General features: G+C 43.2%; 2 protein-coding genes across 2 annotated transcripts; one reads left to right on the forward strand and one right to left on the reverse strand.

Annotated features, from left to right (window-relative positions):
• Positions 1-2,490: 2,490 nt before the first annotated feature.
• abce1 (ATP-binding cassette, sub-family E (OABP), member 1) lies at positions 2,491-13,374 on the forward strand. Its single transcript, XM_063901066.1, has 19 exons — positions 2,491-2,651; positions 4,320-4,461; positions 4,887-4,972; positions 5,078-5,175; positions 5,412-5,529; positions 6,240-6,377; positions 6,537-6,606; positions 6,928-7,024; positions 7,103-7,192; positions 7,296-7,417; positions 7,542-7,666; positions 8,270-8,366; positions 8,469-8,528; positions 8,618-8,676; positions 8,902-9,012; positions 9,196-9,338; positions 11,564-11,686; positions 11,775-11,886; positions 13,048-13,374. Exons 2-19 carry the CDS (start codon positions 4,359-4,361, stop codon positions 13,093-13,095), a joined length of 1,800 nt encoding a protein of 599 aa, XP_063757136.1. The 5' UTR covers positions 2,491-2,651; positions 4,320-4,358; the 3' UTR covers positions 13,096-13,374.
• An 882-nt stretch (positions 13,375-14,256) lies between these two features.
• On the reverse strand, positions 14,257-25,403 carry otud4 (OTU deubiquitinase 4). The gene is made up of 21 exons (XM_063901027.1): positions 25,064-25,403; positions 24,315-24,398; positions 23,786-23,836; positions 23,632-23,678; positions 23,488-23,560; positions 23,325-23,406; positions 23,012-23,174; positions 22,606-22,645; positions 22,421-22,526; positions 22,033-22,097; positions 21,852-21,955; positions 21,412-21,503; positions 21,061-21,238; positions 20,382-20,514; positions 18,680-18,754; positions 17,932-18,409; positions 16,692-17,633; positions 16,572-16,612; positions 15,643-16,150; positions 15,435-15,511; positions 14,257-15,326 (listed from the first exon to the last, which is right to left on the reverse strand). Exons 1-21 carry the CDS (start codon positions 25,196-25,198, stop codon positions 14,856-14,858), a joined length of 3,945 nt encoding a protein of 1,314 aa, XP_063757097.1. The 5' UTR covers positions 25,199-25,403; the 3' UTR covers positions 14,257-14,855.
• Positions 25,404-27,892: the final 2,489 nt, after the last annotated feature.

Consider the following 27,892-nt stretch of genomic DNA (forward strand, 5'->3'; position numbering starts at 1 on the left):
GATCGCGCCAACAAAGAGCTCAAGGTGCAAACAGAGTTCAAGAACAAAATCTGGAGACTGGAAGGTTACAAGGGCGAACTTGATAAAAGACATGAAACTCGGAGTAGAATCCATGCCAACATCCATGGAAAGCTTCTTAAGGAGGAGCACTGGGAGGACATGCACAACAAGCTGAAAGCAGAGGTGGACGACATAGAGCTACAGCACGACGGACAAAAGCTGGAAATCCAGGCCTTCAAAGACAGACTCAAAATCCTGAGTGTCCTGAAGGCCGAAACGAAAACATTGGAGAAAGAAAAGAAAGCTCTGACCAAACTGGGCAACTCGATGGAGAAAGAACTGAGCGACCTGAAGCTGGAGCACAACAAAATACAACCTCTGCAGGAACAAATCGACACCATCCGGTTGGAAAACCACAAACTGCAACGGCATATTAACGAGCTTTGTGAACAAATCCAAACCGAAATCACGTTGCCAGACGAACTCAAAGCCGCAACGGACCAGAACAAGGACTTGAGTCAGCAGAGAAGCACCTGTCTTCAATCACTGCAGGAGAAGAAGGACTCTCGTAGCCAAAGCTAAACTTCTTACTGCAATTTCATCACCTTTCATTTCTTTCCTTCATCTTTGAACGGGTTTACTCCAGGTGCTCAGGTTTCTTCCCGCTTTATAACCTCCTTATTTGGTTATTCTACAAAAAACCTCTCTATCTTTCGTGTAGTCCAAGTCCTCGCACGCAATCTAACTTTCATTTCTTTCCTTCATCTTTGAACGGGCTTACTCCAGGTGCTCAGGTTTCTTCCCACTTTATACCCTCCTTATTTGGTTATTCTACAAAAAACCTCTTTATCTTGCGTGTAGTCCAAGTCCTCGCAACTTAGCTTTCTTTTCGTCTCTTAAACTTAGAATCATTTAAAACGGGTTTACTCCAGGTGCTCAGGTTTCTTCCCACTCTACAACATTTTACTTTGTGTGGTGGAAATCCGTCAATGAAGAGACATGAGGGTCCGTCTATGTACAGTTGAGGCCCAAATTATTAGCCCCCAGAAATTATGGAACATTTTCCTAACATTCTTCCCATTGTTTGCCGCATTGATAAAACTTGATATCATCAAACATTCACCAGTGCTATTTAGTAGCTTTTGGTACATTTTGGAATATAAAATACATTTTTAGGCTTGCTTTATATCAAATATAGTGAAAATGGGGTGGTCAAAAATATTACCCTTAGAACGTCGCTGGGTCTTCCAACAAGACAATGACCCAAAGCATACATCGAAATTAATCCAACAGTTCCTGTAGGTTACTAAAACCAAGGTCCTGGAGTGGCCCGCACAGAGCCCAGACCTCAGTCCTATTGAGAATCTGTGGCGGTTGCTCGAAGTGAATGTCCATGCTCGGAAACAATGCAATTTAGACCAGCTGGAACAATTAGGAATAGAAGAATGGGCCAAAATCCACCAGGAGACCTGTACCAACCCAGTGAAGAACTACTCTAAGAGGTTGTTGTCAGTTGTGACATCTTTCTCCTGGATGATGTTCCAATCTTTCTACAGGCAACTACGTTACTTATGGGATGACACATTTGACAAATTCACATTTTTGTATGAAATATTCTGCTAAAATAATTAGTATTCAGGAAATAAATAAACATATTTTTAATGATACATTTTGGGTGTGAAATGTTTTGACTTCAAACTCGGAATTCTGACTTTTTTCCCAGAACCGTTTGCCTCATGTCTCCCCTTTTTGTCAATTGCACTCGCCTATGGATTGCAACTCATTTTATTGCGCAAAAAAAAAAAAAAACTAAAATAAAAAAAGTATATTTAGAAAATTTTAATAATTTTAATAAGAAAAATAAATACTACTAATATTTTTTCAGAATTGTTTGGAATTAAAATGGTTAGAAAATATAGTAATAATATAATAATGTTTTACTAAAACTACAAAAATAAATTGAGGAAAATGTAATTGAAATTCATGTTGGATTAAAAACTTGTTTATGTAAAATTCAGTCAGATTTTTTAAATTAAAAATGAACAAATACAATGCAAAAACAAAACAGATAAATATTCTTGGTCCTTGGTTGTCTTTTTGAGTTTGGTCCTGGTCATGTGATCCAGTAACTCCACATGAATGCATCACCAACAGGTTGCAGTAATATAGCTCAGTGGTTAGAGCTGGCAGCCCAAAAACACTGTTACTGTGGGAATGAGGGTTTACATCCTTTCTGTCTGTCTGTCTGTCTTACATACATCCCTATAGTATTTAAATGATACACAATATAACGACATCATGAATAAATTCAGTGCACTTAATATCTCATACACGGACTGGAGGGGTACCATTGTTCCCATCTTTATTTTAGAATTATTTAACTTTTTGGAATTTCTTTTTTCTTTTTAGTTGGGACGGAAAACAAATAAATCAACACTTGTAATTAAACTAGGTCTAGGGAAAATGACGTCACCCTCACAGACTGTGAGTCGTCGCTTCGTGTTTACGTCAGCCCCCTCGCGCCATCTTTCAGCCGGCTCGAGAGGAACACGTTGCTGAAAATAGTTATAACTTTTTCTGTCAATATTTCGCGTCTAAACGTCGTTTTCCTCCTGTTGTTTCTCCAACCGAGTAACGGGAGTAGAAGAGGGGTGAGTTTCTGACTCGTTACCGATGATTCTAGGTCGTTTTGAAGGGATTTGTTAACCCTAAAAACCGATCAGCTGTCAAAGTGCGAGGCCTCTGACGCTAAGTTAACGATTATAATGTGTAAATCTAAGCTTAAAATTGGCTTTTTATTGAGATTCAACCCACGTAAAGATCTCAATCTACAGTAGAAAAATACATATATCACCATTACTAGTAGTGCTAATAATAGTAGCCATATTAATAGCTTCTAATGTGTGAATTTAACGGGACATAACAGCGTAACGTGTAATTAAAACAGCCTTTAACCCACTTTGAGATCCATGTTGAAGTGATTAAACAATACTACGTGAAATCAGGTGGATTTGGATCATATTTTGTGTACTTTTCATTGAAAAAAGGCCCAAAAACGTCCTTCTTCGGAGTCAAATGTTCTTAATGGACATTTTCACTCAATATTTACGTTTTCTGTTTGATTTGTTGTTATATTTTGGCTCATTGAGAATCAGAATACGTCAATTGGTCCTCACAGCAGCACAGATAAGACACTACAGATGAATTAGAGGTAATACAATACAATAAAGATATACATACCAGCAGTAGAAGATAAAGACAATGGGCAAAACAGTGAATATAAGGATATATATCTATACAGTATAATAAATACACAGAATTAATGAATTTTATGTTGAATTTAAATCCATACAGGACCGCCTGAAAACAATTAATCCAAATAAGTGAAATAGAGATTTGAGAAAAGTGGGATCTGGTTAAACAAAGGGCAACTCAGGAACACTTTGGAGCTGTGAATTGTTGTAATTTGTTCTTATTTAGCACATTGTCAGTCAATATTTACGTTTTTTGTTTGATTTCTTGCCATATTTTGCACTATAACACCTGATTTAACACAATGAAGAAGTGGAAATATAAGCATTCTGTATATACTCTTACAAAGTGTGCATTTAGCATGACTTACAAGCTTAAAGTGTGGCTTTTAAACAGCTTTTTAACCCACACACGTGTCATAGTTTTGCAGTGTAGTATCATACACAGCTGCTGTATCTTAGAGAGGCTTTAATAATTACCATTTTCTTGATCACAGACTGTAATTTCCTCAGGATTCAATATGTTTTATTATCATTTGGGTGGATTCATTCAGCGTATGAGTGACTCACGACTCTCCAGGTTATTTAAGGACAAATCCACCAGGAGGGCGTTGTTGTCTAATCCTGATTTGTGTTCATGTGTGTTTCACTTGAGGTGGTTAATGTATGGCGTATTGAAAAGGCGGATATCAACGGAGTAGTTAAATGCTTTAAAACATGTTGAACACCAGGAGTATCTTCAGTGGAGAAGCAACAACAAGGCGCTGGTTTGTCTGAGGTCTTGAAATGGAAATCCGCGAGACCAGGATCAGCTCTAAAGGCAGGGAGCATCACAGTCAGGTTCCAGTGAGAACCTGGTGCGGGGCGGTGGGAGTAGATTAGCGGCGGTCCTTTTGTTAAAGGTGTTTTTTGTTCAGGGTTGAATGTGTTGCTTCAGCAGAGTTAGCTGCTGTGTGTGTGTGTGCGTGTGCGTGTGTGTGTGTTACAGCCTGACGTTTGAATACTGCCTTTAGCATCTAGGTGAGTTCCTCTTATATCTCTAAGTGTGTGTGTGTGTTTCTCCCGCAGCTCCACGGGTGCTAGCGTCCATCATTCCAGCCTCCCACCATGGCGGATAAAAACACCAGAATCGCCATCGTCAACCACGACAAATGCAAACCCAAGAAATGCCGTCAGGAGTGCAAGAAGAGCTGCCCGGTGGTCCGCATGGGTGAGGAACTGTTATATACACGCACCACAACTGGGGAAGAGGTAGACCAGAAAGATCTGATTTCAGGGCTGTACGGGTGCAGAAAACCAGGAAAAAGCAGTGGATTTTGTCTAACTCAACAATATTCTATATATTTAATTGAAATAAAGCCTCAAGCAGCTGATTGACTGCCTTCCTTAAAGTCTAACCTTCCTATTTTGCACATTTTCAGTAAATATTTAACTTATTTCTTGGATTTCTTGTTATATTTTGGCTCATAAGTCTTCTGTGAAATGCTGTTACGATGCATATCTGTGGTTGTTAAAAGCATGGTAACATCGGATTTAGTGTACTTTATATATACTCTGTGCTTCAGGTGCTTGAAAACCTTCAAAATGCACCTGGAAAGCACTTGAATTTGACTGTAATTTAATGTGTGTTTGCAGGTAAGCTGTGTATCGAGGTGACTCCCCAGAGTAAGATTGTCTGGATCTCAGAGTCTCTGTGTATAGGCTGCGGCATCTGCATCAAGGTACGCTCACCTGCAGACGCTAATGGAATTTATTTTAGGGAGAAAATGTAAATATTCTGTCGTGTTTGCTCTTGATTTGAGTCTGATCGTGTGTCATGGTTGTAGAAATGTCCGTTCGGAGCGCTGTCGATCGTCAACCTGCCGAGCAACCTGGTGAAGGAAACCACACACCGATACTGCGCCAACTCCTTCAAACTGCACAGGTACGACGACTCAATGAGTGGTGTTTATATTCAGAGCAGAACGGTTTGCTTCTTCAGGTAAAGATCCCAGAATCTCAGCCTGCTTGTGTTATAATAAGTGTGTGTGTGTGTGTGTGTGTGTGTGTGTGTGTGTGTGTGTGTGTGTGTGTGTGTGTGTGTGTGTGTGTGTGTGTGTGTGTGTGTGTGTGTGTGTGTGTGTGTGTGTGTGTGTGTGTGTGTGTGTGTGTGTGTGTCAGGCTGCCGATCCCTCGACCCGGTGAGGTTCTCGGTCTGGTCGGGACCAACGGTATCGGGAAATCCACGGCTCTGAAGATCCTCGCTGGAAAACAGAAACCAAACCTGGGCCGATTCGATGTGAGTGTTGAACCTCCCCTTCAGTGTGTGTGTGTGTGTCTGAGGCGCTGATATGATGTGTGTGTTAAGAGATAGCGGAGGGAGTCGCCGCTCACAGCTGACATTTTCTCTGCTGATCTACAATCAACTACAGGCTCTGTCTGCTGAGAAACCTCGTTGAAAACTCTTGAAGATGTTGAATTACTACTTTAATCCTTAATTGGATTTAAAATGTCTAAAAAAACAGCTGAAGAAAGTCCATTAAATACAAGCTTGATTGGCTAAAATCTTGTTCCTTCAGGGCCTTAAAAAGTCTTTAAAAGCACCAGATAAATTGCATCCACAATGAGAATATTTTACAATATTATGCAGCGCTTAGTTCTTTACTTCTGCATGAAAGGTGTATTTAAAATCACCTCAGAATATCAGCATTTCTTAATCTGAATATGTGCTCTAGGATCCCTTGGGTCAAATGCTCCTCCTATTTAAATATAATATCAATATCGGTCCCAAATAATTGTGATTATGTTAAATAGCTTTACTCTGAAGTTAGCAGAGAAACAAGTTAACTGGTGACTGCGTTAAATCAGAGGAGAGGAAGAGCCGTAAACTCCTCCTGAAGCAGGAACTCTAAAGGTGTGCAGCACAGCACCATAATCAAGTCAGCCTCTTCTCCCCTGTCTGTGCTTCGTCGTCTGTGGTGTTTTATCGATGGTTTCTGTGTCTCCCAGAACCCCCCCGACTGGCAGGAGATCCTGACTTACTTCAGAGGCTCCGAGCTGCAGAACTACTTCACCAAAATCCTGGAGGACGACCTGCGGGCCATCGTCAAGCCGCAGTACGTCGACCAGATCCCCAAAACCGTCAAGGTAAACAAACCCAACGCACCCCGACCCGCACAGGAAGCGGCTTCCATGTGAGGTCAAGATATATTTAAATAATACTCAGAAAGATATTTAATAAAGCAAATATTAAACCTTTACTTTGAGTAATGTGTGGCTGGTTGTAATTCCTGATGTGTCCTGCAGGGGTCAGTAGGCTCCATCCTGACCAGGAAAGACGACACAGACACACAAACCATAGTCTGCGCCCAGCTAGGTAACACACACACACACACACACACACACACACACACACACACACACACACACACACACACACACACACACATAACTCAACATCAGCAAAATATGGAAGAAAACAGGACGAAACCAAGACTAAATATTAATAAAATACCTCTGAAAGTCCAACATTAATCAAGTACAACATGGTATTAGGAGAAACGTGTAGGAATACCTATGATATATATCATTTAGTTAAGTTTAAAAAGTCAGACTTCCCTTTGTGATTGAAGACAAATGTTGCTTTACCTGGTGTTCTGTTTTGTGATTGGCTGATATTTGTGCTGTTGCCGGGCAGATCTGAGTCACCTGCGGGAGAGGAATGTGGAGGATCTGTCGGGCGGGGAGCTGCAGAGGTTCGCCTGCGCCGTGGTCTGCATCCAGAGAGCCGACATGTGAGGATCCGTCACCGACAGACCTGCTGTTCGATTATCCATTATTATTATTTAACACTTTATTTTCCTCTGATTCAGTTTCATGTTTGACGAGCCGTCCAGCTACCTGGATGTGAAACAGAGGCTGAAGGCGGCCATCACCATCCGCTCTCTCATCACCCCCGACAGGTAGAGGAGGGGGAGGAGTTAGTGTTGGATCTGAGCTCACTTTCTGCATCGTTTTCCAACTTTAAAACGTGTGTGTGTGTGTGTGTCTGTGTGTGTGTGTCAGGTACATCATTGTGGTGGAGCACGACCTGAGTGTGTTGGATTACCTGTCGGACTTCATCTGCTGCCTGTACGGAGTCCCGAGCGCATACGGGGTTGTCACCATGCCCTTCAGCGTCCGAGAGGGTAACACACACACACACACACACACACACACACACACACACACACACACACACACACACATACACATACTCTCAGGATGAATTCAATGGAGTGTAAATGTGAAACTGTGGCGTGTTTTTTTCAGGCATCAACATCTTCCTGGACGGTTACGTTCCCACGGAGAATCTGCGGTTTAGGGAAACTTCGCTCGTCTTCAAAGTCGCCGAGACGGCCAACGAGGAGGAGGTGAAGAGACTCCGGCATTACCAGGTCAGTTCCCTCTCATCCGATCAATATCGTAATAGTAACTTTAATGTATTATTTATGAACGTAGATTAAAGACGTACATTTATGTAAAAATATTACGTATTCTGTCTAAAAAGTTGTAAAATTACAGGTAAAATGTGGATATTCTGAGTCAAACTGGGAAATTCACAGGAAATCACTTAAACATTGTCTGAGATTAAAGTAATAGAAACACAAAACAAACCCTGAAGATACTCTGATATTAAAGGTCTGTACTACTGGGAAATGTCCCAATTGACCACTCAGAATAGAGTATGCAACTAAGCCTTTGATCGAATTCACCACACTGCAACTGCCGCAACATTCGACTGATTTATAAAATAATTCCCTTTAAATTATTGCAGAATACTTCTTCAATTTGTATGTTTTGTTTTGTAAAATAACCCCAAAAATGTCATTTATTTACCAGTTTTATCTCAGAGTTTCTGCAAAGTATTATTGTCTCCATTCCTTGTTTTTTACCCACAATGCCTCTGTGTCACTGCTAATACTACGGGGATTTAACTGAGTACTGTTGCATGAGTCTCTGAGGGCCAGTTACACTCACCCTGCTGTTTTGTCTCCCAGTACCCGTCCATGGTGAAAACGATGGGGGAGTTCACTCTGGAGATCAAAGCCGGAGAGTTCACCGACTCTGAGATCATGGTGATGCTGGGGGAGAACGGTCAGCAGCACTCTCAGGATCATACATGTTTCATACGTGTGCTTAATACCCTCACCTGTTACCTGCAGTTTCTCTGTGTTTAATGTGGCTTTACTCCTGCAGGCACGGGGAAGACCACCTTCATCAGGATGCTGGCTGGAGGACTCAAACCTGACGGTGGAGGTGAGTGTCTCTCTCTCTCTTTCACACACACACACACACACACACACACACACACACACACACACTCTGACCTGCGCTCTGTCTCACAGGAGAGATCCCCATCCTGAACGTCAGCTACAAGCCTCAGACCATCAGCCCCAAATTCAAGGTGTGTTAAAAAAAATCCTCCATAAGTCGATGAAACGAGCCGAGAAGAAGAAGCTGTGTGTTTTTATCTGTGTGTGTGTGTGTGTGTGTGTGTGTGTGTGTGTGTGTGTGTGTGTGTGTGTGTGTGTGTGTGTGTGTGTGTGTGTGTGTGTGTGTGTGTGTGTGTGTGTGTGTGTGTGTGTGTGTGTGTGTGTGTGTGTGTGTGTGTGTGTGTGTGTGTTTTTAGGGCAGCGTCAGAGCTCTGCTGCACGAGAAGATCCGGGACGCCTACACACACCCTCAGTTCATCACCGACTGCATGAAGCCGATGCAGATCGAAAGCATCATCGACCAGGACGTAAGACACACACACACACACACACACACACACTCATTGTACGTGATTGGCTAAGGGGGCGGGAAATCTCTAAGCGGTCGATGAATCACAGAACAGACAAAAAATATTGTCCTTTCCTCTACATTGGAACCTGGTTATAAATCAGATATTGATGACCCTCCCTTTCTCCCGCCCCCCCTCCAGGTGCAGAACCTGTCTGGAGGTGAGCTGCAGAGAGTGGCTCTGACTCTCTGTTTGGGGAAACCGGCCGACGTTTACCTGATCGACGAGCCGTCGGCTTACCTGGACTCGGAGCAGAGGCTGATGGCTGCCAGGGTCATCAAGAGGTCACTCACTCTATATTATTCATTTCCTCCCTTTTCCTCCCCCTTCTGCTCCCCTTTGACCTCCTGTAATCCTTATTTTTTATTCCCCTTCCTCTACATCGTTCAACACTCTTCCTTATTTCCTCCCCTCCTTTCCTTGTTCACCCTGTCTTTCCTATTTCCTCTTACTCTTGGCATGATCTACAGACATGCGTCCACAGGCAGCTCTGTGCTGCTGGAGACACTGCAGTCCACGTGCCGAGTGCAGACCATGCATAGCCCCCCCCCCCCCCCCGTTAGCAAAGTGCTGGAAGCTTGTTCTTCAAATCAACGGGAACTTTAAAACTTTTCAAAGCATGTAGCTGAAATATTGCCATACACTTTGAAATTGGAAACAGGAATGCTAAATGAACCCATCTGAATCTCAGCGACGAGTACAAGTTCAATAAATATATCTTAAGGAACTTTGAAGATTTAAAAACCCATCGGCCTTAAAAAAAATTGGAAACAGGAATGCTAAATGCATGCCGTGCTCTATATGTGATTGCAACGACTAAGCAAGTGTGTGGCTCCGAATGGAAAACGAGAATGCCTGCCGGTAAATTTAGGGAGCTGCAGACGTAGTTGTAGGCAATGTATGCGTAGCTGTTTGTGTGTTTTTTCATTCAGCTCCAAGTTTTTTCACGCGTGGGAGTACACCGCAGCTCATTATCAACGACTATTGATTGGTCATCTGAGGCTCTGACCATGACGTTAGCCATCCTCACACTGTTCACCAACAGCGCTATTTAAAACAATATTCAAACACAAACCCAGCCACACACAACTACACCTGACGGGAGTAAGCCTAACCTAGCTTAGCCGACGCAATTTTCTTTCTTACATTTGGAACATGGATAAAACTGTATTGTGATTTTCTCCACCCCTCTGCATAACTAATGACTTGAAAAACCTAAAACCGTGACTGTTTATTGTCGTTCCTGACTCGAGCTATGAGCTGACTGGCTGCACGGTCACAAAGGTTCCTGTAATCATCGTCTTTTCCCTGACGTTCTGTCTATGATCTGGAACTTAACCCACTCTAATGTTGTACACTCTATTACGCCACCTCTCCATTGTACTGATCCATCTGCACTCTTGGTGGACAGACGGGAACACTGGTCATAGGATTAAGTAATGCTGATTTCCGGCGTGGTTCCTTAGTGTTTGTGGGAATTTTATTCAGCGACCACCTGGCGGAGGTTTTGGACGCGTGTCGCATGTGTGTGTGTGCGTCTCTCCCTCTCTCCCTTACTTAGTTAGAGCGGGGCGGAGCGGGTATCAGAGCGCAGTTCCTCCTAAAAGACGAGAGGAATGTTTTATGGGCTACGTAGTTGGATATTAATTTGTGTTAACGTTTATCATGAACCAGACAGAAGTGCACCGTGCCTTACTTGTGTTTAGAGCCGTTTGCTGACGTTATCGATCCAGTTCAATTGTGGTTGAGTTTTTCAGTCAGCTACAGAATCAGTTTGGGCGTGTTTGTGTGTGTGTCTCGCTCAGTGGGGTGGAGCAGCCGTCACAGCGTTATAGGAGTGCTGCGCCACCTGACGGAGAGATTTTAAAACTCTGAGAGAAATGTTGTACATGGTTGAATATGTCTTCCTTTTAACGTTGATGCAGTTAAGAACAGAGCAATGTGTTGCTTAATGTGCGTCTGACCACGGTATAGACATGCTCATTTGATTTACTATGTAGAAAAATGGAAACCATGGCAGTCTTGAATTACCAATAAAGCACTTTATTTCAGTGGCTACTTTCAGGGTCATTGAAATGTGTTGACAAAGGACATTTTGCCGTGACCTTTTCTTATAAATGCAGCAAGCAATGCATCATCAAGGCTGTGTTGTAGAGGTTGATGAAAGCCTTTGACCCGTACCATTTTTATTATGTAAAATCGAGGGACCATAAAATCGGCAGCCCGTATCGGTCATCGGCTAAGGCTGATCTCATATTTCTCTCTCCGAATCCCCCACGTTTCTTTCCTATTTAATCACTTTTCTCTCCCTTAAGTTTCTCTCACCAAATCATCCTACCTCCTTCCTTTTACTTCACATTTCCTCACCTTCCTTCAGATTTTCCTCCCTTTTTCCCACATTATCCCTCCCTTCCTTTCAATTTTACCGCCATTATTTCCCTTCCTTCTCGTCTCCTCACCCTCCCTCCCCTTCCTGCCGTCTCTGACCCTGTTGTTGTTTGTCCTGCAGGTACATCCTCCATGCCAAGAAGACGGCCTTTGTGGTGGAGCACGACTTCATCATGGCGACGTACCTGGCCGACCGAGTGATCGTATTCGACGGGATCCCCTCCACACACACCTACGCCAACACGTGAGACCACTGACCCCACCGATCAGACGCGCCTTCGTGTCATAGAGAATCTTTAACCTCCTCCTCTCCTCCTTCTTTCCTCCGTCAGGCCTCAGGGGCTGCTGGCTGGCATGAACCGCTTCCTGTCGCTGCTGGAGATCACGTTCAGACGAGACCCCAACAACTTCAGGCCTCGCATCAACAAAGCCAACTCCATCAAGGTACCACACACACACACACACACACACACACACACACACACACACACACACACACACACACACACACACACACACACACACACACACACACACACACACACACACACACACACACACACACACACACACACAGGATAGTCATTCAGCTGTCTGGATTTCACTGACCCCTGCTGGACACTTTCGGAATTACAACAATGATGCTGATGGAAATCTAGCTCACTTCCTCCCTAGCTTATCATTTACATTTCCCTCCTTTCCCCTCACTTATCCTTCCTTCCTCCATCATGTTTCCTTCAGATTCTCCCTCCTTTCCTCTCTTTAATTGACTTCATAAATCCTGTTCTTCCTTCCTCTTAGATGTCTCTCCCTTTCTCCTTCATATTTCCCTCACTTTTCCTTCTTTCTCTGACTTTTCCCTCAACTTTCTTTCATATTTCTCTCTCTCCTACTCCCCCCCCACTTTTCCCCATTAGTCCCTTCCTTTCCTTGCTCCCTCACCTCGTCCTCCATTTATCCCTGACTTTAATCTTAGATTACTCTCCATTTTTCCTTCCTCTTTCCTTCCTTCCTTCCTCCCTGAGTTTTACTTCAGATGTGCCTCCCTTTCCCGCTTACCTTTCCTTAGTATTTCCTCCCTTCCTCTCTAAAAAATTAACTTATATTTCTCTTGCTATTCCTCATACTGCCTCCCGCACTTTTACCTCCGATATCTCTACCTATTTCCTTTCCTTCCTCCCTCTCCTTTTCCTCCATTTATCCCTGACTGTTTCCTCAGGTGTCTGTTCCCCTTTTCTTTCCTATTGCCGTCCCTCCTCCCTCATATTGCCTTCCTTTCCTTGCTCACCTTTCTTTGTGTTTCCCTTACGTCCTCCCTCACGTTATACCTCAGATATGTCCCTTTTTCCTTCTTATATCCTTCCTTGCTCCCTGACTTTTAAATGAAGGACAAGTGAGCAAGGAGAGGCCTTGCTCACTTGTCCTTCATTTATCCCTCACTTTGACCTCATATGTCTGTCCCATTTTCCTACTCTCCTAAATTTCAGTCAACCAGACTTCAGTCTCTTCTTACCCACTACCTTTCCTTATTTTGTATTAACTTCTGCAATTGACTATTAAAGTTGTGTTTTAAATGAGCTGATTTCCCCTCTCTCTCCCCCTCAGGACACCGAGCAGAAGAAGAGCGGAAACTACTTCTTCCTGGACGACTAAAACCACTTCCTGCGTGACCAACCGTGACTTCCTGCGGCGCTTCAGAAGCTGAGCAAAGCCGTTTGAATCTCAGCGACGAGTACAAGTTAAATAAAATATATCATAAGAAACTTTGAAGATTTAAAAACCCATCGGCCTTTTATTGTTCCTGGGCTGCGTTCAAGAGCCAGCGCTGTTGTAAAACGCTTCTCAAGAATAAGTGCATTGCATTCTGGGTCATCCTGTCCGCAGCATATATTTTAACTCATGCATTTACAACAATAAACTGATGCTACCTGATCTGAGACTCCTTCCTTCAGACTGTTCACTGCCTTAGAAAACGGCTTCCTGTGGTTTAAGTTCCCAGCCGAGGGTGCGGGGACCCCTAGTGGCACATGAGGGGATTGCAGGGGCTAAATGAATGCCCGTTTGGACGTTTTCTTTCTAATATTTTCCAAACACTACTTCTTTCCTCATATTTGTTGAAACACTATAGTATTACTTTCTGCATATTTTGGACGTACTACCAGGGGAAGCATCATACATTTTTAGACCCCGACCTAAGAGTACCTTGTATAAAAAGCAAGTTAAGTTTAAGTTCACAGACGCAACCAACTAGTTCCTGTTTGTATAAAATAACTGGATATAAAACGTTAGGATCTCCAGGCATTTTATTTCGTGGAAAGGGCAGAAGTTATTTTGATGGTAGGGTTGCAGAGCCCTAAAGCATGTCAGTCGTATGTTATATTCTGAACTGTTGGACAGTAAAGTACGTGGAGATGATGGACGAGGACAGACAATTCTACAACTTTTCTCTGATGTTTTCAAAATAAAATACCATAACTCCTTTTCAGATGTACTCCTGCCATTTTGCTTTAATTCTATGTACTGTAACGTGTAGTAAGCGTGTCCAAATTATTACAGTGAAGCTCACGTCTAAACCCTGCACCTTATATTTGTTCTGTAAATTAATTTGCATCTATTTGCACTTTCTGATTGGACTTCCAAAAAGTTATATTTAGCTGGACAACAAACACAGGAAACAGCCAAGGTTCAGCGTGTCGAGGATACAATACAGACCGTAAACACATTTCAGTCCAACAAGAATCAGTGCTTACAGCAAAATGATATCTTAAAACTACTACTACTGTTCTTCTGACAAACAGAGAGAAGATCTGAAGCAAAGGTTTAATCATTTATTTAATCACATAGAAAAATCCAGCACAGAAAACAGAAACTGAAAGAAGAGGATAAAACGCAGCAAATATAAGGCACTAAATCTCTAGTGAGAGTTGACACAGAAAAGTAAACCCGGTGAATGAACAAAAACAAGACAAACACACCATCAACGAGACGATTAAAAAAAACACTGAAAGAAAATCCACAGAGCTCGTATTTCTCTGACTCAACCAGAGTCCTGATTGGATGAGGTGACTCTTTGCTTTGAGCAGAAACTCGGTTTATGCTTTTTGCTAAGTGTCTTACATCCTTTTTTTTTTTAAGCTGAACGAGGCACTATACAGACAGCGATCAGTATCTTCCAGTCTGTAGAAAGATAAAGCTCTGAAGTCTGTAACGAGGAGTTAGCTTAGCACAAAGACTGGAGACAGCTAGCATGAAAAGAAGAAGAAAAAAACAATCCAGAGTTCTGTCTATACTGAACATAGTCAAACCCCACCCCCGACACACCTCCTTCACTAGCTTAGCTTAGCACAAAGACAAACAGCTAGCATGGCTCTGAAAAGAAGAAAAGACAGTCCTGTCCTCTGATTGGCTGAGAACTACTGTCCTGTCCTCTGATTGGCTGAGAATTCATATCCTCCCTCCCGGCCCCGCCCCCTGTGGGAGGGGCTAAACTGAACATAGTCAAACCCCGCCCCCCCAACACCTGCTTGCCGCCGTCTTTGCCCCCCCCTCCCTGAATCGTGGCCTCCCCTCCCTCTCCCCCCTCTGGGCTGCCTCCCTCGCCCCCGGTGGCTCAGGGTCTGGGGTTTGAATCCCCCCCCCACCTCCTTCCAGCTGTCCTCGGTGCTGCAGCCCACCGACAGAGACTCCACCATTGCGGTGGGGGTGAGGTACCCCCCGGCCCCCACTTGTGGCCCGGGCTCCATGGGGTAGTAGCTCCTGTTGCCGCGGTAGAGATTGCCGTTGTCCCCGGAGACGGTCGCTTTGGAGACGATGTCATAATGGGACGGAGAGCCGGGGGAGTTCCTGGAGACGTCGCTGATGTCGGGGTTTGAGAGCAGCTTGATCTGGGGGGGTGGATAACAATGTTACTACTGTTACAGTCACTGGTAAAACCGTAAGGACTCATAAACCATTAAAGCTACTGGTGTGAAATGGTAAACCGAACAGCATACGATGGGTGTGTTGTTGAGGGGGGGGTCCACCAGTAGCACGGCTCGCTGCAGACTGTCCCCTCGATCCTTCTTATGGCCTGACGGGGAGAGAAATTAACATAAGCATAAAACAGGAACAGCTTGAAGACTACATTACCCAGAATCCCCTTGTGCTGATCATCACACTTTCAATACTTAGAGGGTCCGACCCCCCCTCTGATAGACTTACCGTATCCAGGAACCACCACCTGTAAGCTGGGGTTAGCATTAGCCACGTTAGCAGCAGCGGGACCCTCCAGAGGAGCAGGGACCCGGCTCAGCCCTTGTCCCTGGATCGGGTCTCTGTTTGTGGGTTGACGCTGCTCCGCAACCCCCTGGAAGTCCTCCGGGGAGGGGGTCTGATACCCTTGTGAGGAGAGGGGGTACGAAGGGTAGGGCTGGGGGTAGCCCTGACCCCGAAAGGGTGTGCTTTGGGCAGGATACCCGTGCGCATAGCTGGGATTTCTGGGTAGGGGGGGCATCTGCTGCTGCTGTTGCCAGTGCTGCTCGTACTGGGGGGGCATGGAGGCCGAGGCGGGAGGATAGGGAAGCTGAGGAGGGTACGTTTCCTGGGGTCTGGATGGGGGGTACTGGGGGGGAGGAGAGGGGGAGCAGGAGGGAGGTCTGGGGTTAAGGTGGTGGGTCTGCTGCAGGGGGAGCAGGTACACGTAGGGGGGCCAAATGGGCAGGGTGTAGGCCTGCAGAGAAGGGGAGGGGTTAGAGTCCTTGGTTAGAAACAGATGAGAGGAATATGGTTCAGTCCTGTGATATCATTTGTTAATCAACATGTGTGGCCCCCTCCTCCCTCCAACCATCGACCAGCTCCTCCCTACAACCCTTACCCTTATCCTATCCTTTCCTTTCCTTATCCTATCCTATCCTATCCTTTCCTTTCCTTTCCTTTCCTTATCCTATCCTATCCTATCCTTTCCTTTCCTTATCCTTTCCTTTCCTTATCCTATCCTATCCTTTCCTTTCCTTATCCTATCCTTTCCTTATCCTATCCTTTCCTTTCCTTATCCTATCCTTTCCTTATCCTATCCTTTCCTTATCCTATCCTTTCCTTATCCTTCCCTTATCCTTCCCTTCCCTCCCCCTCTCTCTGTGTTTTGGTCTTACCTTGACGCCCAGGTTGAAGAAGAACTTCAGGATGTTGATATCTGCAGAAAACAGAATGAATAAACCACTAATTAAAAACATCAGATTCAAAACTAATAGAATATCTGCTCTTCCGCTCACCTTTTGGCAGGTCCTCCCCCGACCGGCTGGAGGAGAGGGAGGGAATCGGAGCCGGCTCTCCCGTCTCCCCCTCGGGAAAGCCGGGGTACAGGGGGTCATCGTAGATCTGGGAGTACTGCATGGGGACGCCTCCCCCGAGAGACTGGGGGTGGGGGGGAGGGGGAGCATGAGCAGAGGAGCCCGGGTGAGACTGGGTGGGGGGGTAAGGAGGATATAGGCGAGGAGAGGGAGCCGGAGAGTGGGTCTGGGTGGGAGCCGGAGAGTGGGTCTGGGTGGCAGGGACGGAAGGCTGTGGGTGAGGAGAGGGGTGAGAGTCTGAGTGAGACTGGGTGGGGGGATAAGGAGGTGCAGACTGGATGTAATGGGAGGGGTGAGGAAAGTGAGAGGCAGGAGACTCAGGGTGAGGGTGGGTAGGGGGGTGAGGAGGTGTAGACTGGGAGTAATGGGAGGGATGAGGAGGGAGAGAGACCGCATGAGCAGGAGACTCTGAGTGAGAGTGGGTGGGGGAGTGAGGAGGTGCAGACTGGGAGTAATGAGTGGGGTGAGGAAGGTGAGGAGGGTGGGAGGTATCATGAGCAGGAGACTCTGAGGGAGGTTGGGTGGGGGGGTGAGGAGAAGGGAGAGCAAGGTGAGAGGGATGGGTTTGATTCTGGGAGGTGGAGAGAGAGAGGGAGGGATGGGAGAGCTGGGAGGGGTGAGGGGCCTGGGGGAGATCGGACTGGGGGAGGTCCTGGAAGGGGGAGACGGAGGGTTGGGTCTGAGGGAGGGAGGGGACTTCAGGGTGAGAGAGGAGAGGGGGGAGACAGGGGGAGGGCTGAAGCTGGGGCATCATGATGGGGGAGTTTTGGGAGAGAGAGGTCTGGGCTTGGGCGAGAGGTGGCTGAGGGGGGGGCTGGAGGATCTGTGAGGCGTTCAAGAGCCCTCCGAGATTTGGAAGAGAATCTGGAGAGAGAAATCAGAGCGTTACACTCGCGCTCTCCTATTGGCTAGTGCTCCAACACATTGTACGTGATGGGCTAAGGGGCGGGACATCTCTAAGCCAATCACAACCGAGTCGTGATGTCACCATGTTCCGGAAAACAGGAGTCCGATGGAGACATGCATTCAGAGATAAAAACTTCTGATGTTTAAGAGAAAAGGAAAACAGCCACGCAAAAACTTTTACATTTTTCAAGCAACACCGAAATAATTTTATAATAACTTCTTATTTATTAAAACATTTTAGAAATAAAAGACTTACTTTGTGCTGAAGCGGCTGGAGCATCAGGAGCCGCCTGATGGGGGAGCGAGGAGACAGGAGGGGAGGGACGGGGGAGGAAACCCTGAGCAGAGGGGGAGGGAGCAATGGGAGCGATGAAGGTGGGAAGAGCTAAAGCAGGGGAGGAGGATTTAGGCGGGGAGGAGACGATGGGGGGAGTCGGGGGTGAGGCAGCAGGGAGAGCAGGGGGGAGGAAGAGGGTGGCGGAGGAGGGGATGAAGGGAGGAATGGGGGAGTTTGTTTTCTCAGTCCGGGGAGCACAGGTAGAGGGTGGAGCTGCAGCGGAGGCCATCTTTAAATTGGGCGTCGAAGCCTTGATGGAGCCCAGCCAGGCGGGGGGGGTAGGGTCAGGGTTTGAAGTAGTATTTGAAGTAGTAGTATTTGTAGTAGTGGGAGGGGATGCTAGAGGGGGGGTGGAGGATTTGGGACGATCTCCAGCGACGTCTTCAACAGGACTCGCCTAACAGAGGAATATTCAGAGCGCAGAAACTAAATATCTGTGTCAGACTTTATACCAAACAACATGAAGATGAAGATATCTCAGAATTCTTTCTAAACTGTTGATTCTTGGATCACAACGATGAAATAAACAAGGTTCATTTAAAGCAAAACAAAGTCAAATGTACACAATCACACAAACAGTTTCAGAACTCATTGATTCTGCAGTGAGGGGTTCGCCGGCTGTGCTTGGATTATATTCAGAGACTATCTCTAATAAGGACACACGTACCGTCTTGTTCCTCTGATACCTCTTCCTCTCCACTCCCTTCTTCCTCCCTCCATCAGCCGACGCCCCGGCCTGAGCCTGAGGAAGTAAGCAGTGATACAAGAACAATAAACTGTCAATCAAGTATTTTCCCTCAAATGGATCTGTTTTTGTGCGTGGACCAGTAAGACTTTACAATGAATCCTAAATGATGTTTATTATTTATTAGAAATGAGTATTAACTGTAATTAACGTCATTATGTTTATTCAAGACACTAAACGTCATTGTTATTGCGACCAAGATAAATGTTCTCCAGAAGTTGCATCTTGTTCAACGGCTCTCTGACGCACTTCATACGTGCGGTCGTTTTGAATCAAGCAGAGCTTCGTCCTCCCCAGTGTTTATTAGCCCAGTCTGTAGCCTCTGAGCGGTCGCTGTAGCAGGTCTCCGCTGAAAGGGTGCTCTGCTTGCGGGGGGGGGGCTTTAAACTCGATGTACTCCGGCGGAAACTTAACTCACTTTGCAGCACGTACATATTACCTCGGTCTGGTCGAGAAAACCACCCGGCACGCTTTATGGCTCAACTGTCCATCAGAAGTGACTCTTCCTTCTCCACCTGTAGTGTTTCTACTGCGAGTACAACGTTACCATGGTTTCCTGATACTTTTTCAAGCTACGGAGCGAGCCGAGGGTCATCCGCGTTACAAAAACAAGTGCCGTTCAAAGGAAGCTGCGTTAACGCGTTGATACAACACATTTATACCGAGTACAAAACACCCAGAGAAGGGAGTGATTGAAGGGGAACGGAGGAGCCATCAGGACGTATCAGAGTTTTTCTCTCTGGTCCTGATGGAAATGTTATTCAAGTAGAATATCTGAAAGATGTTCTCAAAGTTCTTTAAACCTAACAAAAAAAAACTGTTCACTAAGTAAATAATAAAATATAAAACTACAGATAAATACAAATAAATAGTTAATAATGAAATATAAATAAAGAGTTAATAATAAATTATAAATAAATAGTTAATAATAAAATATAAATAAATAGTTAATAATAAAATATAAATAAATAGTTAATAATAAAATATAAATAAATAGTTAATAATAAAATATAAATAAATAGTTAATAATAAATTATAAATAAAGAGTTAATAATAAAATATAAAACTACAGATAAATACAAATAAATAGTTAATAATAAATTATAAATAAATAGTTAATAATAAAATATAAATAAAGAGTTAATAATAAAATATAAATAAATAGTTAATAATAAATTATAAATAAATATCTAATAATAAAATATAAATAAAGAGTTAATAATGAAATATAAATAAATAGTTAATAATAAAATACAAATAAATAGTTAATAATAAAATATAAATAAATAGTTAATAATAAAATATAAATAAATAGTTAATAATAAATTATAAATAAATAGTTAATAATAAAATATAAATAAATAGTTAATAATAAAATATAAATAAAGAGTTAATAATGAAATATAAATAAATAGTTAATAATAAAATACAAATAAATAGTTAATAATAAAATATAAATAAATAGTTAATAATAAAATATAAATAAATAGTTAATAATAAATATAAATAAAGAGTTAATAATAAAATAATAAATAGTTAATAATAAATATAAATAAAGAGTTAATAATAAATACAAATGAAAACATATTAATAAATATAAATATTACAGATGGTCCTGACTCACCCCCAGGGCGGGGAAGCTGTGCTCGTCTCTCAGCTGGATCTCCACCAGCGCCACGTTCCTCTCCTCTTCCTCTCGGGCCAACCGCTGCGTCTCCGTCAGACCGAACGGCGCCTCCATCGAGCCCACCGACTTCCTGTTCAGGAACACACATGTCAAAGTGCCGACTCATTTCAGGGTTTCAGGACTCATTCCTGCACCTCAAATCTAAACAATAACTCCACAGATACAACAAGTGGGGGAGGGGGCTACTGTGCAGAGATTTTAGGATATTTGAGATAGAAATTCATTTTTTTCTGCACATTTCTGTGACTTCAATCCTTAATATCCATTGGTTGTTGGATAATAAAACACATGCATGATTCTGTCTGAATCAACATCACATTTACCACTTCATCGAGTTTTTCTCCATTAATGTGTGATTTTCCATTCATTAACCGCATTATTCTGAGAGTTTCTCCCTCAGGGTTTTAGGTCTAATAGTGCTGATTTATTTAAGGATTTTAGGACTCAGATTGCTGACTCATGCTTGGGTTTCCGGGCTTTTAATGCTGACTAACTTCAGGCTTTTAAGACAAACAATGCTGACTCTTAAGAATATTAAGACTCATAATACTGACTCATTTCTGTGTTTAAGGACTCATTCCTGCACTACTCTCTCTCTCTCTACACACACACTTACCTTGTAGCCTTGTTTCCCGGCTCCTCTACGGTGGCCTGCGGGGGCCAGGAGTTTTGCTTTAGGACTCGCACGCTGGAGCCCGGCGCCATCGTCTGGGCAACAGGAGAAGAGGAGGAGGAGGAGGAGGATGCTGGGAGATGCTTCCCCCTCCCTCTGCCTTTCCCCCGCTCTTCCCAATCTGAGGGGGGGGGGGGGGGGGGGGGGGGGGGAATTGACATTCAGACTGAGTTGTGGAAAGTTACTGAGAACGTTTGAGGTCTCAGTTTGATTTTTATTAAGTGATGAACCAATTACAGGACAAGTGCAGAGGTATGTGTGAGTGTGCGAGTGTGTGTGTGTGTGTGTGTGTACCTCCATGTCCGTTGCTCAGCCTCTTGTCTCGGTTCCCCACGGTGCTCCAGCTGTTCTCCTCGTAGGGGCGCAGAGACCAAAGATTAACCTGTCTGCGTGCAGGAGAGGACATTTGGAGTTTTACTTATTTTATTTTTTATCTCATGGTGTCGGTTTTTTAACAAACTAAATGTATCGTTTTATACTATTTTTATTTATAATAACTGTGTTTTATTTTCCATATTATTTTCAATTAGTTTTATTAGTAATATACTTAAGGTCACTTCTGGCTCTGTTCCCCAGTACAGACCAATATATAGACCAATAAAGACATGTTTCAGCAGAATAATCCATTAGGAAAATGCACAAGTAGATATTTGTATAACTTTTACTGCAACAGAGTATTTTTTCAGTGTACTTTTACTCCAGTATCCGAGTACTCCCTCCATCCCTGAACTCACCTCCGGGTTCCCAGCTCTTCGATGTGAACCGTCACCGGGCCGTTGCTGGGAGGAACTTCCTTAATGGTGGCGTTGTAGCTCCGCCCACCTGCCTCCAGACGAACCTACACACACAAACTTTAATATATACAAACACCTGAGGAAGCAGGATGTACCAAGGGACCCTGAACTCATCACACACCTGGCAGCGGTCTCCTGTAGTGAACTGCATCCCAGCAGCGATGCAGTAATCCCTCTTCTGTTGGGCTGAGAGGAACACACACACACACACACACACACACACACACACACACACACACACACACACACACACACACACACACACACACACACACACACACACACACACACACACACACACACACACACACACACCAAATTATGTGGGTGATTAATGCCATTGATTTATAGCCTAGTCTGTTCACAGCACTCTGATTCTATTTCGTCCGACATATTTAGCTCAGAGTTCGGAGGAGTTGATGCTAAGTTTTGCACTTTATCAGAATTCAAATACATTTCATCTTTGAATATATGCTACATCCAGTTAGCACAGATCTAGCATGCCTCACCTCTCTTGGTCTTGTGCCAGATGTCGTACTCTACATTCCTGAACAGAGTCGGGTTCAGTGAACGCCTCACGCGCTCAGGCAGCAGTTGGCGGCCTCGCCCACGGCCCTAACACACACAAATAGAAACACACACAGTCACTCACTGATCTCCTGTTACCAAGGTGTGCATGAGTCAGATTTCTTACCCTGTGTCTAGGAGCCGTCGTACTCGCTCCATTTTCTACCCTGCGGCAAGAAACACACACAACGGGAACAGATTCATAGTTTTAAAGTCTGTTTCAGACACTCTACTGAAGTAAAAGTACTAATACCACACTGTGAAAAGACTCAAGCACAAGTTAAAGTCCTGCATTGTACTTTAAAATGTTCTTAAAGAACTTTTTTACCTAAATATTGTGCAGTGAACCGTTCACCAAGTACACTAATAAATCCATAATAATAATAAATAAATCATACAAATAAATAAATGCAATAAAAAAATGATAAAACAAATAAATCCATTTAAAAAATGATAATATACATTTTATTGTTTTATACAAATAATAATAAATCAACGAAAAGGAAAATAGAAAAGGTATTCATATTTCCTACCAGAGCGTCTCTCCGGGGTCCAGGTCTGACTCGTCGCTGCTGGCGCAGGCGTTCATGATGTCGTCGCTCAGCAGGTCGCCGGGTCTGCCGGCGCGATGACAAGTTCCCAGAGAACCGCGGTCCACCTTAAACACGTTGTCGTACAGCAGCTCGTACAGGATCGCTGAGAGGATCAAATCAGACCGGACGGTTCACTTTACGAACATTTAGAGAGACCCTGAACACATCGTCATACAGCAGCACGTACAGGACGAGTCACTTTGCACACAACGAAAGACAAAACTAGGACGATGCATTCGGGGGGAAAACTCACACTGGCAGAGAGCGGCGTCCTTGATGTGTGTGATGGGATACACACTGTCGTAGTGATTCCCGTTCAGAAAACACAACCGCACCTGAGAGAGACGACGCGCTGTTAGAGGCGGCTGAACTGATCAGTATTTTTTTTTTTTTAGGTAAACGTTGAACTTCTTCACCTTGTCCTTGAAGTTTTTGTCTGTGATGTTGACCGCCTGTTTGCCCGGCTCCTGGAAGATCAGAAAGTCTCTCCTGCAGAAAGACAAAGACACATCAAACGACCGTGTTTCTCAATGTGCGTGAACTTATGAGACGAGTCTTACTTGTACATGACGGCCAGAGCGTTGATCTCCACCTCTCCCACCCATTGCTGGAAACACAAAAATGGAAATTTCACTTTATTGACAAAAAATCTTCTGAAACTAAACAAAGAAATATACAGGTTTCAAACTTAAAGAAAAGCTATTTCTGAGTTACCTGCGGGTCCTGGAGCTTGAAGAGGTATTCCTCAAAGTCACCTTCAATGAACTGCAACACAGGAAACACAAACGTTTTATTTGGAAATCTAAAATCTGGAAATCAAGACATTTTACAAGAAATTCCACTTTTATTTTGCCTTTTTTTGTGTATTTTATTCTTTATTTATTTATCTGAATTTCTCCTTATTGTGTCTTTTTATGACTTTTCTTGTCTGCGGGAAATGTGTAACAACCAGTTTGCCTGTGAGTCATAAGGAGCAGCAAAGCATTCTGGGAGATGTAGTGCAGCTCCGCAGTAGAGCGAGGCGAGGCCGTGTGATTATATCACCTTCAGCTTTTTGTTTCAGTTGACAACCTTATGGAACAAGTCATAGCTCTGTGATAAAATGCTTATCAAATGGTCTAAACCTTGCATTAGTGTAATGCATACAGTAATGGAGGCTGAGGGCCGGGGGGGTCCCGGTAGCAGAGGGGAAGGAACGGGTGGCGAGAGGATGGTAATTGTGGAGGTTTTAGATTGTACTCACCGCCTCGTAGCTCTCTCTGTTCTCCTTCAGGAAGTCCACACACTTCAGCCGGACTTTAGTGTGAAGATTTTGGGAATGAAGCACCTAAGCAGGGTCAAAGGTCAACCAAAGCAAACAGTTCATATCAGTCTTAATATTACAAAACAAAACATGTATATTTCTCCAAAGATAAAAACTACAAATGTTATATTTGCAATTATTCACCAGATTTGTTTTACGTGCATTTCACCCTTGTATACATTCAGCAAGTGTGTATACTTAAACTCAATATTTTCTATATGTAAATAAAACAAGACAAGATTTAAATTGAGTGTAAACATGAAGTTCACATTTCGAATAAAGCTTATAATTATTATTATTATTATACATGCTATACTTGTAATTCTAAAACACTGTTAATGGTGCTGGATGTGTGTTTGTGTAATATTTATCTTCATATTTTCTGTTTTCTGCTGTAACAGAGAACACTTCCTCTCTGATTCTGAACCCACTTCACCTGCGTTACGGTCAGAACTGCATTAACAAAAGTTACAAAAGAAGGTTTACTCGTATAAAAAGTTTATAAAAGTTAACTTTAAGCTTTTAAACTTTGCTCTCGTTGCTGAAGTTAACTTTTATCCAGTTAGCATTACAGGCACATGTATCCTGTTTTTAATCACAACAAACGAACCAAGCCCAGTTTTTTTACCTGTTTGTGCTAAAGTAAAGCTAATAGAAACTAGCTTCTCCTCCGGGTTTTAACCCCCTACCTGCTCAGCGACAGCCCGAAACAAACACGACCCGTCCTTAGCAATCTTCTTCCGATGCAGACCCACAGACTTCAGATAATCATCCATTAGTTTCTCGGCTCCCTTTTCCTCATTGCTCTTCATGCTTCCTTCCATGCTAGCGGTTAGCTGCTAAAGCTAGCTAGTGGAATAACGCTTTTAAACGGCTAAATCTTAACGGATATAAAGTTGTCAATATAGGAAAGAAATTGTGTTAAAGATCTACATCTGCGGTCTGATGAGGGGCGAAGACAACTGATGCAGGTATTAGTTTCGTTTTCCAGGAAGCCCTCTCATGGCACAGCGGGTTTCCTGCAGTCTGTCAGAAAGTGAAAGTAGTGGAGTTAGCTCACATGCTAACAGAAGCTAACAGGCTAACAACACACCCCCTTCTTTTGCGTAGTCAAGTTGAAAAAAGTACGTCAGGGCATTTCCGGTTTGTCAACAAAGTAAAAGCTTAAATAAGATAACAAGTCATTTTGGGGCAAATTTCACTTTACCAAGAAGAAATGAACTGACTCTAAACCACATTTCACACAGTTTTACAATTATATTGAACCACTAATGAAAATGTAAAAAAACAAGTAAGTAAGTACACATTTTGTACACTGGTCAATATAAATGTGTAATTAAAAGCACTGGCTTTCTAAATGTAATAAGAGTAGGAGTATAAAGTAGCAAAAATGTAAATACAAAACTTTATAAGCACAAACACCTCAAAATGTTACTTAAAAGAAAAGAAATAACAGCTTTGTGCCACATTATTCAAAATAAAGTCTCCCTTTCATAGAAACACCGAGATTGACTTTCAAAATAAAAGCCTACAGATTCACCGACGATCATTAGATTTAAGTATAGCTTTTAACAAGGAACTGAAATTGAATAAAACCACCCTTCACCTTGTGTGATTTACCAGATGAGTGTTCGATAAAGGTGGGGAAATCACGGACTGTCACGTGCGGGAAACTCCCGCGAAATCCCGAGCCCCCACGTGGTCCATCAGAGGGGAAACATCAAGCTGCACAACGTGAGGATGACCGGAAGCTGTTACAAAAACAAAAAAAATGCTGCAGAAGAAGAGAAAGTGCACGGACAGACTTCTAATACAGACATATTTTAATATAGTTTGCTGCTTTGGTCATTATGTGGGATAAAAGGATCAGAAAGGTCTGTAGAAACATGCAAAAATGTAAAAATGGTATAAAATTCAGCAGATAAAACAACTTTGTAGTTTGTATTTAACTTGTATAAATGCAGGAATGAATTCAATGTATATACACGTATTTAAATATACTGTTTAAACCTGCATGTTTGCATGTAATGGCATTGGATATGGCTAAATGTGACCCTGTTTATTATATTTACATATTATTTCTCATCCTTAATGTGAGTGTACCGGTGGATGTACAGGTTGTTTGTTACATATTTAACAAAATATTAATACAAAATAATATTAAACTCATTAAAACTGTATTTTGTGCTTTTTAAACATTTACATTTTTAGTAATAATTACAGCCGTTTTTTAAATGTCTCCTCCTTTAGGTGAACGCACAGGTGGATGTACATGTTGTTAAACAGATAAAAAGATACAACTATATAATATTGCACTAAGTACACCTGTAGTCGTGCTTTTATACATTTCAAAATAAAATATAAAAAATGGCAGCCACAAGGTTGGCTATATGCCTCCTCCACCTGAACATGTTTTCCGAGGATTTGACCTTTGACCACATATTCCTTTCACCTCCCGAGTTTATCCTTGAAACCATGTAGACGTTTGTGCCAAATTTGAAAGCCTTTCCTCAGGGCCGTCTCATCCCTTTCTCCGTCCTGCTGAGGCTCAGCTGACCTCCTCCCTCCCCCTCACACTCAGCAGATATTGATTTTCAGTCTGCAGAGCTAACAGAGAGAGGTTGGGTGTTGGCTGACAGAGGGTGAGTTGGAGGCAGCAACCCCTGCTGGATTGTGAGGCTTGAAGTTTGGACACAACAAATGTCAGTCATACGTCAACAAAAACGCTGCAGAACTGAAACTGAAGAGCCTTGATGCTGCTGAGCTCACCTGCTGTCGCTGCCAGTGAAATGTGTGTTGTATGAGGGGAGAGTAACACTTTACCTCCAAGAGATTAACGTTGAGATAAAGTAAAGAGTCCTCTCATGCCCCCTCTTTTCACCCTCTGTCTGAAACCAGAGCCCAGTCTGCTAACTGGATTACAGTATATTAGCACTTACATTAGCTTTCAAGGCAGAATTTGACGTTATGAGATATAAACGTATAAGCTTTAAGAGTCAGGCTTCTTTCAAAAAATGCAAATTAAACATGTGTCACAAAAAGGAGAGTATAGACATTAAAAAGCACAAGTTAAATGAAGTAACATAAAAGTATTTATGGAGATTTTTGCATGAACTCCACATTAATGGCTGCTTGTCGCTTTTAAAGAACATATAGAACCCCTCTCCTCTCCTTTAGGCGTTGACCTTTGACCTCCAAATAGGAGTAAAAGTGACATCCTCCTCCTCCTCTTTATCCTTAAATCCCTTTGACCTCTTCCTCACCTCTTCTTCATTTCCTTCTCTCTCCTTCTCCTAACAATGACCTTTTGCCTCTGCCTCACTGTGATTGGCTGCCGCCCGGCTCCATGGAGACCTACAACATGCTAGGGTAACCAATGGCGACCGACACTCATCCTCCCACTCGCTGATGTGTGACCTTCATCACTGAGGCGTGCGTTGTCCTCGTTTCAGATGATAATCTGAGGGATCCCTGCTCTCTGTGCTCTTTCCATTAAACACAGATAATTAGGAAGGATA

This window comes from Eleginops maclovinus, chromosome 14 (assembly GCF_036324505.1).
Source record: "Eleginops maclovinus isolate JMC-PN-2008 ecotype Puerto Natales chromosome 14, JC_Emac_rtc_rv5, whole genome shotgun sequence".
Classification (NCBI taxonomy): Eukaryota; Metazoa; Chordata; class Actinopteri; order Perciformes; family Eleginopidae; genus Eleginops; species Eleginops maclovinus.